Here is an 18,454-nt window from a genome sequence, read left to right on the forward strand (position 1 = left end):
TATGAGGGGTGGCTTAAAGATCTGGGTATAAATATGTGAGAAGAAGTCATAGGGAGGGCGCAGGGAGGGAGGGGGCGAGGAGGAGGAGCGGCAGCCTTTGCTACCAATCTGGCAGCATGGTAGCCTACTGTTACCCTCGCCGGCATTGACTTGGCTCCGCCTCTGGCCTCCATCTCAGAACAGCTGCTGCAGGAGGGAGCCAAAGCCAGAGGGGTGGGGGCGGGGCCTCTGGCTGCTCCGCCCCGCCCCCGCAGAGGGCCCCGCCCCCATCCCCCCCCCGCTCCGTCTTCAACTCCTGCTGCTTTACTAGGCCGGCGTGGGGTGTTTGCATGCTGTGCTGTCCCCTCCCCCACTGGTCTGCTGCTAGCTCTGCCTCTAGCCTCAAAGTTCAGAGCAATTGCCGAGGGAACCAAAACCGGAGCGTGGGCGGGGCCGCGAGGGGCGGGGTCCTCTTCTCCCACTGCCTCCCCGCTCTGGTTTTCGTTCCCTCGGCAGTTGCTCTGGCTTTGAGGCTAGAGGCAGAGCTAGCAGCAGACCAGTGGCGGAGGGGACAGAACAGCATGCAAACACCCCACGCCGGCCTGGTAAAGCAGCAGGAGTTGAAGCCTCCGCGGAGGGGCGAGACCGGGGGTGGGACCCTCCGCGGGGGGTGGACCGGAATAGCCAGAGGCCCCACCCCCGCCCCTCCGGCTTTGGCTCCTGCAGCAGCTGTTCTGGGATTAGAGGGCGGAGGCGGAGCCAAGTCAATGCTGGCGAGGGTGAAGACAGCCCAGTAGGCTACCATGCTGCCAGCTTGGTAGCGAAGCCTGCCGCTGCTCCTCCTTGCCCCCTCGCCCCCTCCCTCCCTCCCTCCTCCTCAGGCTCCACCACGTGGGGATGCCCAGGGCGAGGGAGACGAGGGAAAAATGATGCCAAAAAATTTATACCAGGGTACAAGACGACTCCCCACTTTTGAGATGATTTTCCTGGCTTAGAAAGTCGTCTTGTACCCCGGAATATACGGTACAGTAAAACGTTAGCTCCATTGGCTGCAATAAAGTAACTCTCCTTTGGATACAAGGGGTCTGTGCTTTGTAAAGCCATAGGCCCCTTTCTTAAGACAAGAACATTTTATTTCTCATGAAGCCTCTATACTGCTATATTTGGAAAAAAGTTGAGGTGCTGTATAAAACTTGCCAAAAAGTCCAAAAAGAGAATGCTTATCTTTGTTGTAAATTGATAGGAACCTCAAAGTGTTAAGTCCCAGTCTTTAGCCTCCTTTTGTACAGAATTCTTCCACTGTGACTGAGATCCCTCCACAGAAAACCTAATGTCACTGCATCAGCCTCCAAGTCAAGGAACTGAAGCAAGGCTTGAAATTGCTGTATTTTGAATGGCCTGGATATATGTATGGACCCGTTAATGTCAATGTGAGTAAAAACCTAGTTATTCACAACTGAATAAGTACATATAAAACACAAATACTCATTGAAACATATGGAAAAAGATCACAAAACGGCACAAACCATATTAAACCGCCTCACTGAATAACACTTTGTGATAATCTAGTTTTGTAATCATTTCTGGAATATAAAGAAAGCTTTGTAAATTATTGTACAGCATAAATCCTGTAGAGTCATGTGGAAATATCTGATATAAGCATATCCATTATAACGCAAAATCCAAATTAAAAAGGCAATACTATACAGATTGTTGATTCATTTATCAATGGGAAATAAGGCAAAATAAATGATGCACAAACTGTGCTGAGAACTCCTGTGAGTGTAGCGGAAAAGCTCTGCATTCACTTGCAGCTGTCAGATTCTATATCACATGTGTAAGGGCTATAACTGCAGAATGCTGTATATGAATACAGCCATCCACATAGTTATGTGCACAGCCTTCCATGTATCCACCCATACCTATGGAGAGGCTCAGGACTGCAGACAATGTTATCTGTAGCCTAAGACAGCCTTCTTAATCTGATGAATGCATTACAATTTACTTTGCAGGCGGAAGCTAATAATCAAGCTGAACAGAGGAAGTTGAAGTAAGAAACATAGAGCAGAGGCAATCTGATTAAAGGGTATTTCTTTTTAAGCACATCTCTGTTTGTTTTCAACACATGACCAAATGGGGCTCTTTCCTGGAACTACAATAAGCCCTTGGTATTCACTAGAATTTGGTTCCAGGATCTACTGTGGATCGCAAAATATGTAGATGCCCAAGTATGACAGCTGTGAACATAATGTCATAAAAATGGTGCCTTTTATCTATAATAGCAAAATCAAGGTTTGTTTTGGGGGGATTTTTTCAAGCTGTGGAAGGTTGAATCAGTGGATGTAGAACCAGTGGATACAGAGGCTTGACGGTACCTCCTCTTCTTTTTAAAGAAGCTTTGTACAATAGTCACTTGGGTTTTAGCCTGCCATTCCCTAAAGCTTTAATGAAACTCCTATCATTTTAAATTCACACAATTGTTTCCAAGGATTTACGGGGGGTGGGGGGGGGGGTGGACTACCTAGTATCTACATGATATACCACAGATATTTAATTTACAAAGTTGTCTCTGTGGTGCAGATTTGGGAATTTATCACTTTTATGCACAAGCTTGTTGATATAATATTTATCGATCTGTTTATCATATCTAAACAAGTGTGTGTTCTCCTTAGGGTAATATATTCCTCTCAACGCCCCAATTGCCTTTCTTCTTCTGTTGAAATCCTTCCTGTTATCTGCTTTGAACTGGATTATCTGAGTCTACACTGTCATATAATCCAGTTCAAAACAGATAATCTGGATTTTATATGGCAGTGTAGAAGGGGCCTTAGAAGAACTAATAAAACCAGCTCTGAGTATTCCTTGCCTAAGAAAATCCTATGAAATGGATAGAGCTGCCACAACTTGACAGGCAAATTGGAGGCACATGTGCACAATGTAGCATTAACACAAGGTTCAACAATCATTTCAGAAAACTCATAGCACTGGTGTTTTATGTGCATAAAGACAAATAAGTTATTTTGTATTTCAGTAATATCGTGACATAAATTTATTTTGCATGTTCTAAGCCTATTCAGTCTACCACATACCAATGAAACAGATCATGAACTGCTTCACTTGGATTATACAGTAAAGTCTCGTTTATCCAACCTTCACTTATCCAACATTCTATATTAGCCAATGTAGTTCAGTGTGGTAGATAGAAGGAGTCCTTGTCTGTTTTGGTGCTAAATTCGTACATACAGTAATTACTACATAACGTTACCATGTACTGAACTGCTTTATTTGTTGATTTGTTGTGAAACATGTTGTTTTGGTGCTTAATTTGTAAAACCATAATGTAACCACAATGTAATTTAACGTTTAGCAGGCTTTTCCTTAAGCCCTCCTGATTATCCAACGTTTTCGTTTACCCAACATTCTGCCGGCCCGTTTATGTTGGATACTGTACAATCATATAACATTTTGTCATGAACAAGATGCAGGTCCCAACTGAAGATGAACTGGAATCCAACTGTTAATTATACAAAATCCAACATTTACACAATTCCATCTAGCATCATACATTATTCCTACCTTCTCACTTCACCACAGGCAAAATGTTAGGCAGAAACCTGTGGGAATTTTAACCCCTCCCCCGCCGTCAAATAAATAATTGAATTACTAAAATTTCTTAGAGAATGGGAAAATCTTAGGAACATCCTTTCGCACAACAGAATTATACTGCTATGATTCCACTTTAACTGCCATGATGCAGTAGTGTAAAAGGGCCATTGAGGCCATAAGTAAAGTAACTATTAGGAACTATCATTTTGAGATAATAATAAATAGTGGGAGAGGATACTTAATACAAGTCACATAGAGAAAAATGCAAAAAAGCAAACTTTGAATTTTCTTTTTGAATTTAACTGAATGAAATGTTAACCAGTTCAAAGACATGTAGATATTTTAGCAAGGATCCCAAGAAAGAACAAGGTAAGTGAAAGAGAGTCCTCTCTCCAATGTATAAGACAAGCAAATTTTTTTAAAGCTCTCCAACTCCTTTTCTATTGAAGTACAACTGCTTGCCATGCACAAAATGTTCCAATCACAGTAATATTTAGAAAGGGATGACTTTATAGTATAATGTTTGTTAAATATTACTATATAATGAAAGCATGCTTCAAGATTGAATGATTTCCTATAAAAGCTTGGCCTAACACCAAACAAGCTACTTCTACTAACTTATAAATGTCAGTGAGCTACTCCTTTTGTTTAGACATTAGCTGGAAGGGAAAACTGGTTGGAATTGCGTGTTAGCATTGCTCCTTTGTATTATAAACAATAACCCCATTAAAACTGAGAAGTTACAGAGTAAACTAATATTATGTTTAAGGACCAGCAGTATGATTTGCTTATTCAACAGCTGAACAAGCTAGATCCTGCCAGCAATAATACATGTGCAAGACCACTCGGATACATCTGAAACACAAAAACAGAAAACTGAGCAACTCTGGGATATGATTTCTCAGAGTTGGCCAAATATGGCCAATCAAATCATTGTGCATATACTATACTTGAAATTTCAAAGAATGCTTTTGGAATGGGAGACATTTAAAGGAGAATAGCATTCTAAATTACTATAAGGAGACATTTTAGTGGGATATTTATTTATTATTTGTTATTTATTTAAAACATTTATATTCCACCCTTCTCACCCCGAAGGGGACTCAGGGTGGAGCACAGCATATACACTGCAAGCATTCAATGCCGAGACACAGATTCGCATACAATACATAAACATTAAAAAAAAAATCAAAATATTAAAATACACCATTTAAAACCGTCCTAGTCATCCATGTCAAATCTAATTGGCCTGGTCATCTTTCATATTGCCGCTTTATTGCCGTGTCCCAAAAGCTTGGTCCCACAACCAAGTTTTTACCATCCTTCTAAAGGACAGGAGGGAGGGATACCCTAGGATAGAGAAACATGTTGATTCATTTTAAACATTCTATATACAGCCTAAAAGACTGCTAGACTCCAGAGAAAAGCCAGCTGTTTAGAGGTGAACTGTCACATTAGCTTGGCTGTCAGAAAATAAAAACAGCATGAAAAATACAGGAGAAAGAGACGTAGAACGCCCTCACACTATGAAATGTTAAACTAGTACATCTGATGTTTCCAAAACCATCTCTATATTAAATCTGATGGAGATATCCGTCTCACATACCAAATCCAGTGGAGGGACAAGATTAACAATACTTTCTAGGAACAAGAGGCCTTCTTAATCGTTGTACCCAAAATTGTTAAATTCTCTACCTGACAGTCTTAAGATGGAAAAAAACACATTTGATCGCGCTTAACTTAGGCAGGCATTTGTTTTATGTGATAGACAGATTTTATCTCCTACACTGTATTGTTTTGGAATTTTACAATACATTATTCTCCACACTCAAGTGTAGAGAAGAGCAAACCACAGACCACCTATTACAATGCAATCTGAGCCCTGCCACATGCACAAAGGAGGACCTTCTTATAGCAACACCAGAGGCACTCCAAGTGGCTAGCTATTCATCAAAGGACATTTAATATAATGCCAAGTTTCTATACTTTGTGGGTTTTTAAAATACATTACAACTGTACTCTTGGTTGGCTCCTGATACAATAAAAAATTTAAAAACATACATTATGATCCTATCCAATATTCTGTGTTTAAACAAAGAAAGCATTTTTAAAAAAGAAAACATGTAAAATAAGTATATGGATTAGTTGTTGGCCTTCATATTCAGCAACATACAGGCAAATTATTCTTATCTGCAGAATGACATGAGTTGCCAATCTGTGTTATGCTAGCTGCTCAACTTTTCTTGTAAACCTGTGACTACTCCCTCTGGGTTTTTTTTCCCTTTAAAACTTACTATTTTTAACCTCTACAACTGCAGAAAATACTCTAAAAATGAAGTGGAAAATATATTTAACAGTGCCATTCTATATGTGCCTACTCAAAAGTAAGTCCTGGTGATTGTAATGCAAGTTATGTCCAGGTAAATAGTTGTGCAATTGACCCAGAAGAATCATGCAGTAGAAAAAGAAAGATGATAAATGACAACATATATAACTCCCATAATAATAATTCTCAAGTGGTCAAAAATAAAGTAATAAAAAGTTCTGAAATCATATAAACTATCATTGTGGAATTTATATATTTAATATTACACAAGTGCTGGATCTTCCAACATGACTTAACACTTACAAAATGGGACAGGGATCAATAGAAAAACTCTAGCCTTAGATAATAGAGGCTTTTCTTTTCAACTGCCCTTCTCTATATGTAGAGGGTTATGGAGCAAGTGATATAAAACAGAGTTTACATATTCTACTTATTACAAATATAAATACATTGCCTGATATCAAACGAAGAAAATAATTTGTGCCCAAATACATATATGCAGTATTCACAATCAGAAACTGCTTTGCATGCTATGTTCATTTTCATTTCACAGGTCAAGGACAATTATGAATATAAAATAAATCACACGTGATATAGAAGTATATCAAAGAGAAAGGAGGGAGCTATAGAGGTCACACCCTAGCTACCAATCAGGATGATCTACCTCATACCAATCAAGCTAAAAAAATCCAGAACTCAATGTGCCACAGCATGGCAACAGGTGAATGAAAAGGTACCTGAAAAGCATTTCTTTCTTTCTTTCTTTCTTTCTTTCTTTCCAGCCTGTTTTGTAACAAAATGTTTTCAGGGAAAATTACAAGTTATTAAAAACATAAAATGAGCAATGTAATGCATCCTAAAAACACAGATGTAACAGTAAAACATCTCCAAATTTAGATTTGAAAACAACACAAAAATGCAAAAAGCAGAGAATGAAACATAACATTTTAAAAAAACAGACTGAAGAAACCACAGCATTCATCTGCACTGTGGAAATAAGATCTTTTGGGAAGCTGAGAAGAACTTGAATTAGTCCTCTCTGAGGAAGATATTCCGTACCTGAAATTTCACTGCTGAAATAGCATGTAAGGCCACCTTTCAGATACAGGCAGTTCCCAAGCTATGAACAAGATAGGTTCTGTAGATTTGTTCTTAAGTTGAATGTGTATGTAAGTCGGAACATGTACATTTTTTTCAGTGTAACTCCCAACAAAATATATATACAGTATATATTAGATTTGGACAGCATAGAGAAGTGTTAGCACCCCTGTGGTGTTTGTTTTGCTATCTGTTTCACCTCACTTTCTGTCCTGTGATAATTGGATTTTGGAAAATGTGGCTTGTTAGAAACAGGGATTATTGATTTTCATGAGTTTCATACCCCTTTTACACGGTCATATATATCCAGATTATCTGCTCTGAACTGGATTATATGGCAGTGTAGAAGGGACCTCAGTGGAGACATCTGCTCCCCATAACTGTTTCTAGAGTGAATTTCCCTTCCTCGGGATATATTTCTCACTTTCTGTTATCTCATCTCCATTTTTAACTATAAATCATTTGTAAATTGGATGTTTGTAACTCAGGGACTGCCTGCACATCCAAACAATGGCAACCAATGTGATCTTAGAGTTTTGGAACAGAGCTAGTAATAAGTAATAGGAAAGGTATTTTTCAAGGGTATTCTGTACTAGATTGAACAAAGAACCTGCCCTATACAAACACACACACACATTAACCCAATAGTCTCTGTTCTGAATGCAAGCAGTTCTCCAGGATCTCAGGGTCTTTTGGCTACTTTTGGCCACAAAGCCAAAATGAGTCCATCAAAACTACTGTAAAACTCCCTCATTTCCTCACTAAGTGAGATTACAGAAACAGCAGGGTTGCTGAGCAGATCAAAACATAACGTAAGGGTTTGGAAAGCATTTGCTTTGATAGTTACAAACTGTTCAACCCTGCTTTACATACATACATAAAACATCAAATCATGGTAAATCCTCTCTTGACTCCTATTCCAGAGGTAATACCATCATTTGTGACATAGGGTGTGAGCTTCTGACACTGCTAAACTATGCTGCTGAGTCTGACTATCCAATTCAGAATGCACATGTTTACAATGGTACAACTATAGCTGTTATCTGTTTGAGGTATCACAACACTGTTTTTGCTAAGACACGTCAAACATGTATTTTCTTTTTCATTACATTACCACTGCAAATCTATGTAAATGGTTATACATATTACTGTGTTCGTTTCACATTTGTTCATTTTCATCTGTTATACAATACACTTCTAGATAATGGGTAGAGAAAACATTAGCATTCCATTAACTACAACATGTCATCCTTTGGAACAGAAAGCTGAACAGAAGGGACATGGCTCTTTAGCTTTACTTCATAATACTGCAGCTTTCTATACTTATCAGAGCAAGGTTCTAAGTGAGAATCATAACATTTTGCTTGTGTCCATAGAAATAGTCTTCTAATATATTTATGTATATTATATAATATAAGCAATATTGAAAAATAAAATTAAAAAGATGAAGGGGAGGATTTTTATGTAAACATATCTAAGAGGAAACCATACCATATATCAATTGAACCATATTATAATGCTACAGATCAGTGGTTCTCAACTTGTGGGTACCCAGATGTTTTGACCTTCAACTCCCAGAAATCCTAACAGCTGGTAAACTGGCTGGGATTTCTGGGAGCTGTAGGACAAAACATCTGGGGACCTACATGTTGAGAACTACTGCTATAGAGCCAGCATGGTGTAGTGATTTTAGTGTTGGGTTCTGACTCTGGAGACCAGGATTCAAATCCTTGCCATAAAAATCCATAGGTGATACTAGGCAAGCAATGTTCTCTCGGACTCGGAGGACGGCAATGGTAAATCTCCTCGGAACAAATTCTGCCAAGAACACCCTGTGATCACTTGTCTTGGGGTTACCATAAGTCCCAAATGACTTGAACACACAACAACACTATAGAAGATTTTAATCTACCAGCTGTCCATGAAACTGAGTTGAGCAATCTGCTAATCTGTTATAAACTTGAGATGTAATCCACATTGCTTCTAACAACTCTAATTCCTCCTTTAAGGGCCATTTTCTGTTTTCCTCCTCACATGCTCCATTTTTCAGCACTACTTTAAGCCTGCCTGCATAATTAAAAGTTATGTGTTTATGTTCCCAAAGACACTGCTGGTACAGTATGCTTTATAGCAACCATTTGCTGCAGTTTGGGAAAGCAACATACAGTGTAAAATGAACAGAACAGTACACAATGGATCTCTGTCAACACTGAAGCATTTGTAAGCAAAAGGAGACTTTCTTCATAGTTAAAATGATTTTTTTCCTCTGGGTACAAAGAAGTAGCATCCATTAAAGGAATCAAGTTTTAAGATAGTTGCAAATCCATGGATCCACTAATTTCGGACATGCTTGTTAATCAACTGCCAAATTGGTTTTTGCCACGACTGTCCATATCCAAAACAGAGCTTTTGACTGGAAACCCAATTCAGCTATACAAGCAGATCCTAAAAAATTGTATGGAGGATCACTCTGGTTTTTATGTCAATTATTAAGCACCGTTTATTATTATTTTGTTTTGATTTTTTTATTTATTTTAAGATTTTATCATTACTTCCGTGATCAACAGATTAAAATTCTTCATAGCTAATTCTTCAAGCTAATGACAGTTCACGCATTTACAAGGTTGCATGTTATACAATGAAAAACAAAATAAGACACCTCGAGAATGTTCCGTTGCATTGCTTGCCACAAGGTTTGACTAAAATATCTTACAAAGTACAAAGTACAGGAGTCCTGCTGTATCTTCTTAATGAGCAATAAATCCATCATTATGTTTTTACAACTGCAGTAATGCAACATGTTTGCTAAAAGTAGCCAATGAATAAAACAGTAACTATTAACATTAAATAAATTTTAGGCTATCTTGCATGGCATTAACCTAGAAGGATTCAGTATGAAAAACAGCTAGATTTAATGGAACTAGATTTTATGGGTCTGGTGCCTTATTAGGCAATGTACGAACAGGAGTTACATGAATGTTATATGTTGCAAATAGGTTTCATGCTATAAGTCAGAGGTTCCCAACCTTTTGTCATCCAGGTTTTTTTTTTGGGGGGGGGGGGATTTCAACTCCCAAAATCCCAGCCATTTTACCAGCTGTTAGGAATTGTGGGAACTAACAGCTCCAAAACACCTAGAGGACCAAAAGTTGGGAGTCACTGCTCTAAGCAATGTACTGCAATACTGTAGAATTTAGTAACAATATCAAACATTACTTTCCATGGAATATTTCATATATAAGTTTGCATTCATTTTAAGTGGAACGTATTTCTGTATTTCTACAAAAAGACCACATTAACATAAAACAAAAAAGTATATTGCCTTGAGGTAGAAGCTATTGATCAGTTAAAATATGCCCTACTGCATCAGGAAGAAGGAACAATGTAACAACACTATATGTAAGTCATATCAACAAGTAAAGTATGTGTCCTCAAGTTGCCTTTCGACTCATGATGGCCCCACGACTATCAAGAGATTTTTTAAGGCAACAAATGCTCAGAGGTGGCTTCCCATTGCCTCCCTGTGAATATAGCCGACTACACCTCATACTCCTTTGTGATCTGCCTTAAACTGAGGTCTTTGGAGTATTTAGACAAACTGGAATACAAACAGAACAAGGCCAATTTTAATTCTACAACTGTTTTCACTGGAACATTCATCTGCTTAAGTAGCAATGTCTATTACTGACCTGTTATAGTCCATTATTTTAATACTGAATACATTCTGCTCCACATGAAAACATTTCCAGTGCAAAATCAATCTACAGGCACCTGTTTTCAGCACGTGTATTTTAAATGTTCATTTGTTAATTGCTTGGAACTGGTTTTATATTTTATTTGTCAACCTGTATGAGCTAAAAAGATTGCCCCAAGCAGAACAACTCAATCCATAGGGCATGCAGAGACAACTAAAAGGCAGTGGCGGTGGGAATGTAAACACTTTAATGCATTCATCACAACCTGTCATGTATAAACCTAACCTCCTCCCTATTCTGTGCTGTAGGCAGAACACATAGTTGTGAATGAGTAAAATTCAGAGATGCAAAGGGGGTGGGGGGTGGGGAGTAGAAAGAAATGAGAAGACTGATGAAGAAAGCACATCTGTATCTACAGAAACAGGCATTTATGTAAAATCCAAACTGAAGGAAAATGCCTGCCTACAAAGCACTACAAACACAAATTTTGCAGTTTTAAAAACCATCTTGATGTCACAACATTCACAATTTGAATGCACAGGATCAGACCATGTTTTCTGAAAAGTAGCTTTTCTGAATTAGTCAATTTAGCAAACCAAGACTCCAAATTGAAATTCTTCGAAGATGGTTTTTTAAAAGTATTATCCCCTTAAAAGTTACCTTGGGCTGAAAGGTAAATTACATTACCAAGGGCCCAAATGTATAAATATACAGTTTTTTACAATCTCAAGAGGAATGCTGTAGGTATGCTACCATAGAGATGCCAGACATAAACACCATATTACATTACTACCGCTGCTACTACTACTACATTATGAGTGCCTGCTGCTTTTTTTGTTGGGAGAAAGGAGGGGAAGCCAATTGGGGGGGGGGGGGGGGAGAGGCAGCTCAGGTTCTTAGAATGGCTCTGTGGTAAGAAGAGCCCAGAAGGCGGGAGAAAGAGGGCAGTGCCTCAGTGGGAATTCTCTCTCTCTCTCTCTCTCTAGAAGTTTCCACCTTGACAAATAAATAATCCGGGGTGTGGACCGAGAGACAAGGAGAGGCAGGCAATAAATTATTATTATCACTATCATCATCATAGACAAGGTAGCAAACCACCACATCATTTTCAGCTTGGTAACAATTTTGTGTGGTAGACATAGGCTGTGCCTGCGTGATTTTAAAAAAAGCTGTTAATATTATATTAGAGGCATGGTGGCAAAACACCATCCCATGTCCCCTTTTGACATGGTGGTGATTCTTTCCCCCCTCTAAATGCTATGTGTGTGTTTTTGTGAGGGAGGGCGCTGTGTTGTGTACATCTGTGTGAGAAAACAGGCTGGTAAAAATTATTATGATATTAGAGGCATGGTGGCAAAACACCATCCCAAGTCCCCTTTCGGCTTGGTGTGATTTCTTTCCACCCTAAAGGCTGTGAGAGGGAGGGAGCTGTGTTGTGTATGTCTGTGTGAGAAAAGAGGCGCTAAGCCCGCCCAAGGCTGCGGCAACTGAGGGAGGGAGAGAAAGAAGAGAGGGTAAGGAGAGAATAGATAGAGAGGAATGAAAAGAGAGAGAGAAGAATAGAGAGAGGGAGAAGGGAAAAAGAGGAAAGAAGAGGGAAAGGAGAGGGAGGGAAAGGGGAGGAGCGAGTAAGGGAGGAAAGAGAGAGGGAAGAAGGGAGTGTAGGAGAGAAAGGAGGGGAGGAAAAAGAGAAGGATACCTACCAGCTTCCCCCTTCTCTCCAAAACCAGTCCTGCTCTCTATGGCCCCTTCCACAGAGCTATAAAATCCCACATTTTCTGATTTGAACTGGGATATTGGGCAGTGTGGACTCAGGGCCGTTCCACACAGCCATATCCTCCACAACATCATGGCAGGCAATCCCACAATATCTGCTTTGAACTGGAGGCCCTTCCACACAGCCCTATATCCCAGAATATCAAGACAAGAAATCCCACATTATCTGAGTGTGGACTCAGATAACCCAGTTCATAGGAGATATTGTGGGATTTTCCTGCCTTGAAATTCTGGGACTGTGTAGAAGGGCCCTAGGTCCCCTTCCACACAGCTGAATAAAATCCCACAATATCTGCTTTGAATTAGAATATATGACCAGTATGGACTCAGATATCCCAGTTCAAAGCAGATATTGTGAGGTTTTCTGCTTTGATATCCAGGGATATAGGGCAGTGTGGAAGGGCCCTGGGTTATGTGGGGCCCTTTCCACACATCTGAATAAAATCCCACATTTTCTGCTTTGAACTGGAATATATGGCAGTGTGGACTCACGATATCCCAAAGTCCTTCCACACAGCCACATAACCCAGACAATCAAGTCAAAAAATCCCACAATATCTGCTTTCAACTGGGGGCCCTTCCACACAGCCCTATATCCCAAAATACCAAGGCAGAAAATCCCACACTGTCTGAGTGCGGACTCAGATAACCTAGTTCAAAGCAGATATTGTGAGATTTTCAGCCTTGATATTCTGGGATATAGTGCTGTGTGGAAGAGTCCTGGGTTATCTGTCCACAATGCCATATGACACAACAATTCAAGGCAGAAATGTGGGATTTTATACAGCTGTGTGGAAGGGTCCCCAGTTCAAAGCAGATATTGTGGGTTTTTCTGCCTTGATGGTCTGGGTGATAGAGCTGTGTGAAAGGGCCCTGAGTCCACACTGGCATATATCCCAGTTCAAAGCAGATAATGTGGGATTCTATTCAGATGTATGGAAGGGGCCCCGGGGGCCCTTATACACAGCCTTATATCCCAGAATATCAAGGCAGAAAATCCCGCATTATCTGAGTGTGAACTCAGATAACCCAGTTCAAGGCAAATAATGTGGGATATTCTGCCTTGATGTTCTGGATGTCAGGGTTGTGTGAAAGGGCCCTGAGTCCACACTGGTATATATCCCAGATCAAAGCAAATAATGTGGGATTCTATTCAGCTAACCCACCATGTCTGCTTTGAACTGGGCTATCTGGGGCCCTTCCACACAGCCTTATATCCCAGAATATCAATGCAAAAAATCCTACATTATTTGAGTGTGGACTCAGATAACCCAGTTCAAAGCAGATAATGTGGGATATTCTGCCTTAATGTTCTGGGTGATAGGGCTGTGTGAAAGGGCCCTGAGTCCACACTGGCATATATCCCAGTTCAAAGCAGATAATGTGGGATTCTATTCAGTTGTATGGAAGGGGGCCTTCCACACAGCCTTGTATCCCAGAATATCAAGGCAGAAAATCCTATGTTATCTGAGTTCTGACTCAGATAACACAGTTCAAAGCAGATAATGTGGGATTTTCTGGCTTGATATTTTGGGATATAGGATATTCTGGGATATACCAGTTCAAAGCAGATGTGGGATTTTCTGCCTTGATATTCTGAGATATAGAGCTGCGTGGAAGGGCCCCAGATAACCCAGTTCAAAGCAGATACTGTGGGATTTTCTGCCTTGATATTCTGGGATATAGGGCTGTGTGGAAGGGCCCAGATAACCCAGTTCAAAGCAGATAATGTGGGATTTTCTGCCTTGATATTCTGGGATATAGGGCTGTGTGGAAGGGCCTCAGATAACCCAGTTCAAAGCAGATAATGTGGGATATTCTGCCTTGATATTCTGGGATATAGGGCTGTGTGGAAGGGTCCTGGGTCCACACTTAGATAATGTAGGATTTTCTGCCTTGATATTCTGGGATATAGAGCTGTGTGGAAGGGCCTCTTAATGTGGGATTTTCTGCCTTGATATTCTGTGATATAGAGCTGTGTAGAAGGACTCCACATAACCCATTTCAAAGCAGATAATGTGGGATTTTCTGCCTTGATATTCTGGGATATACCAGTTCAAAGCAGATGTGGGATTTTCTGCCTTGATATTCTGAGATATAGAGCTGCATGGAAGGGCCCCAGATAACCCAGTTCAAAGCAGATAATGTGGGATTTTCTGCCTTGATATTCTGGGATATAGGGCTGTGTGGAAGGGCCCAGATAACCCAGTTCAAAGCAGATAATGTGGGATTTTCTGCCTTGATATTCTGGGATATAGGGCTGTGTGGAAGGGCCCAGATAACCCAGTTCAAAGCAGATAATGTGGGATTTTCTGCCTTGATATTCTGGGATATAGGGCTGTGTGGAAGGGCCTCAGATAACCCAGTTCAAAGCAGATAATGTAGGATTTTCTGCCTTGATATTCTGGGATATAGAGCTGTGTGGAAGGGCCTCTTAATGTGGGATTTTCTGCCTTGATATTTTGGGATATAGGGCTGTGTGGAAGGGCCCCAGGTAACCCAGTTCAATGCAGATAATGTGGGATATTCTGCCTTGATATTCTGGGATATAGAGCTGTGTGGAAGAGCCTCTTAATGTGGGATTTTCTGCCTTGATATTCTGGGATAGAGGGCTGTGTGGAAGGGTCCTGGGTCCACCCTTCGATAATGTAGGATTTTCTGCCTTGATGTTCTGAGATATTGGGCTGTATGGAAGGGCCTCAGATAACCCAGTTCAAAGCAGACATGGTGGGTTAGACTGCCATGATAATCTGTATGGAAGGATATCACAAAACCAAGAGAGAGAGAGAGAGAGAAAGCAGATAATGTGGGGTTTTCTGCCTTGATATTCTGTGATATATGGCTGTATGGAAGGGCCTCAGATAACCCAGTTCAAAGCAGACATAGTGCGTTAGACTGCCATGATAATCTGTATGGAAGGATATCACAAAACCAAGAGAGAGAGAGAGAGAGAGAGAGAAAACAGATAATGTGGGGTTTTCTGCCTTGATATTCTGTGATATAGGGCTGTGTGGAAGGGCCTCAGATAACCCAGTTCAAAGCAGACATGGTGGGTTAGACTGCCATGATAATCTGTATGGAAGGATATCACAAAACCAAGAGAGTGAGAGAGAGAGAGAGAAACAGAGAGAGAGGGAGGGAGAGAGAGAGAGAGAGAGAGAGAGAGAGAGAAGCATCACCCCCCTCCCGCAAAAAAAAGAAGCTCAAATCGACCGTTAGGGAGCAATGCCCCCCTCTCTTCCCCCGCCCCGAAATAATCAACACGCGCAGGCGCACAACGCAGAGCGGCGCGAGGGAGAGAGAGAGCGAGAGAGCGCGCGCGAGCCCCCCTCCCCTCCTCCTCCACTCCGCCCCCCCTCCCCTCGGGCTTCGAAGGCCGTGAGGAAAGGTGAAGCGCAGGCATTTCCCCCTCAGGAAGCCTTCCTTCCTTCGCTCTCTCTCTGTCTCTCCCGCATCTTTCGTTCCTCCCTCGAAGGCAGGCCGCGCCAATGTTGCTGAGGCGACCGACTATCCCTCCCTCTTTCCAATCCCCTTTTCTCCTCACCGATGCCGGGCGCCACATAGACGAAGTAGAGGAAGGACGAGGAGAGCGAGAAGAAGAAAAGGGCGGCCACCAGCGAGCGCCGGGGAAGCCGCCAGGGCCTCCGAGGGCTCCGCTTCCACCGCATGGTCGGTCGGTCGGGGGGTCTTCCAAACCTTCCTTCCCAAACTCTGGCCTGCCTGGCTCCTCACGCCCTGCGCTTCGGCCTCCCTTGCGCGCCCCCGCCGCCCCGCGTCCGGCGCCTCGGCTGCATGAATGCGGGGACGCTGCTACTGCCGGTGAAGAAGAGGGAAGGAGCGGAGCCAAGAAGAGCCGCCCTCCTCCTTTCCCTCCTCTGAGAGAGAGGGGCGGGCGGGCGGGGGGCGGGGCTTCGGATTTAGGGACGCTCTGCAAACTCCCCTCCTCGCGCTGGACTCTGCGCCTGGCGGCCGGGCTGAGGGAGGGATCCTCCGCAAACTCCCTCTTCCCCTCCTCTGCCTGCATGCCAAGGAGGAGGGACATTGCCACTCCACAGACTACACTCCAGTCCCGTTTATCCGACAAACAAGCCGGCAGAACATTCGATAATAAGCAAGCCACAGTGTTGGATTAAGGAAAAGCCTAAGTCAGGGGTCCTCAAACTTTTTAAACAAATAGGTTCTTGTAGGGTTTTTCGGGCTATAGGGCCATGTTCTAGAGGCATTCTCTCCTGACGTTTCGCCTGCATCTATGGCAAACATCCTCAGAGGTAGTGCGGTCTGTTTGAAATAGGAAAATGGGTTTATATATCTGTGGAATGACTGGGGTGGGGCAAAGAGCTCTCTGCTGAAGCTAGGTGTGAATGTTTCAGCTGACCACCTTCATTAGCATTTGAAGGCCTGGCTGAGCCTGGGAAAATGTTCTGTTGGGAGGTGTGAAGAGGGCCCTTTTTAAACAAAGGGCCAGGTCACAGTCCGTCAAACTGTTGGAGGGCCGGATTATAATTTGGAAAAAAAATGAATGAATTCCTATGCCCACTGCACATCTTATTTGTAGTGCAAGAAACACTTAAGACAATACAATAATTAAAATGAAGAACAATTTTAATAAATATAAACTTATTAGTATTTAAATGGGAAGTGTGGGCCTGCTTTTGGCTGATGAGATAGGGTTGTTGTTGTTGTGTGCCTTCAAGTCAATCCAGACTTAGGTTGACCCTGAGCGAGGGCCGGATAAATGACCTTGGAGGGCCACATCCGGCCCCCGGGCCTTAGTTTGAGGACCCCTGGCCTAAGTCAAGGTAAAGCTTTTCCCTGGCTGACATTAAGTCTGGGGGTTGGTGCTCCTCTCCATTTCTAAGCCGAAGAGCCGGCGTTGTCCGTAGACACCTCCAAGGTCATGACTGCATGGAGCGTGGTTAATAGGAAAAGCCTATTAAACGTCAAATTACATTATGATTTTATGAATTAAGCACCAAAACCTCGTTTTACAACAAATCGACAGAATTATTTATTTATTTATTTATTTATCGTGTCATCCGCAACCAGAACATTGAATTACATTTCTAACAGAACAAAACAAACAAACAGATAAAAAAAACAACACAAATTTAGCAAACTTGGTAGCTGGTTAAATGTCCTTTGACCAGTATCTGGCCACTTGGAGTGCCTCTGGTGTTGCCGCAAGGAGGTCCTCCATTGTGCATGTGGCAGGGCTCAGGTTGCATTGCAGCAGGTGGTCAGTGGTTTGCTCTTCTCCATACTCGCATGTCGTGGTTTCCACTTTGTAGCCCCATTTCGTAAGATTGGCTCTGCATCTCGTGGTGCCAGAGAACAGTCTGTTCAGCGCCTTCCAAGTCACCCAGTCTTCTGTGTGCCCAGGGGGGAGTCTCTCATTTGGTATCACCCACGGATTGAGGTGCTGGGTTTGAGCCTGCCACTTTTGAACTCTCGCTTGCTGAAGGTGTTCCAGCGAGTGTCTCTGTAGATCTAAGAAAACTATTTCTTGATTTAAGTTGTTGACGTGGTGGCTGATACCCAAACAGGGGATGAGCTGGAGAGGTCTCTGCCTTGGTCCTTTCACTATTGGCTGCAACTTCCCGGCGGATGTCAGGTGGTGCAGTGTAATTTCTCCAGATCGACAGATAAAGCAGTGCAATACACATCACCATGTATTGAAACAGCCGTGAATCTGGGCGGGAGGAAGACTGTCAGAACATTGGATAAGCGAGACTATTATTCTTCAGAGGGTGAAGTTGGGGCCCTTCCACACAGCCCTACATCCCAGAATATAAGGCAGACAATTGCATATTATCTGTGTGTGGATTCAGATAACCCAGGACCTTTCCACACAGTCAGGCAAATTCTCAAGATGGTCCGCGAGAAGGCCTTACTGGTGCATTATTTAAACTGTTATGTTTATTCATACCATGATCGCATCACCATACTCAATATATCCCATATGCTTGGGGGTATT

At 42.0% G+C, this 18,454-nt stretch overlaps 1 protein-coding gene across 1 annotated transcript in view; it reads right to left on the minus strand.

Moving 5' to 3' along the window:
* Window positions 1-16,361, minus strand: part of B4GALT5 (beta-1,4-galactosyltransferase 5) — a 64,286-nt gene extending 47,925 nt beyond the window's left edge. The window contains exon 1 of the mRNA XM_060772133.2: window positions 16,025-16,361. Coding sequence (XP_060628116.1) covers window positions 16,025-16,148 — 124 coding nt within the window. The 5' untranslated portion in view covers window positions 16,149-16,361. The remainder of the gene's footprint in view (window positions 1-16,024) is intronic.
* Between the last annotated feature and the right edge of the window lie 2,093 nt (window positions 16,362-18,454).

This window comes from Anolis sagrei, chromosome 4 (assembly GCF_037176765.1).
Source record: "Anolis sagrei isolate rAnoSag1 chromosome 4, rAnoSag1.mat, whole genome shotgun sequence".
NCBI lineage: Eukaryota > Metazoa > Chordata > Lepidosauria > Squamata > Dactyloidae > Anolis > Anolis sagrei.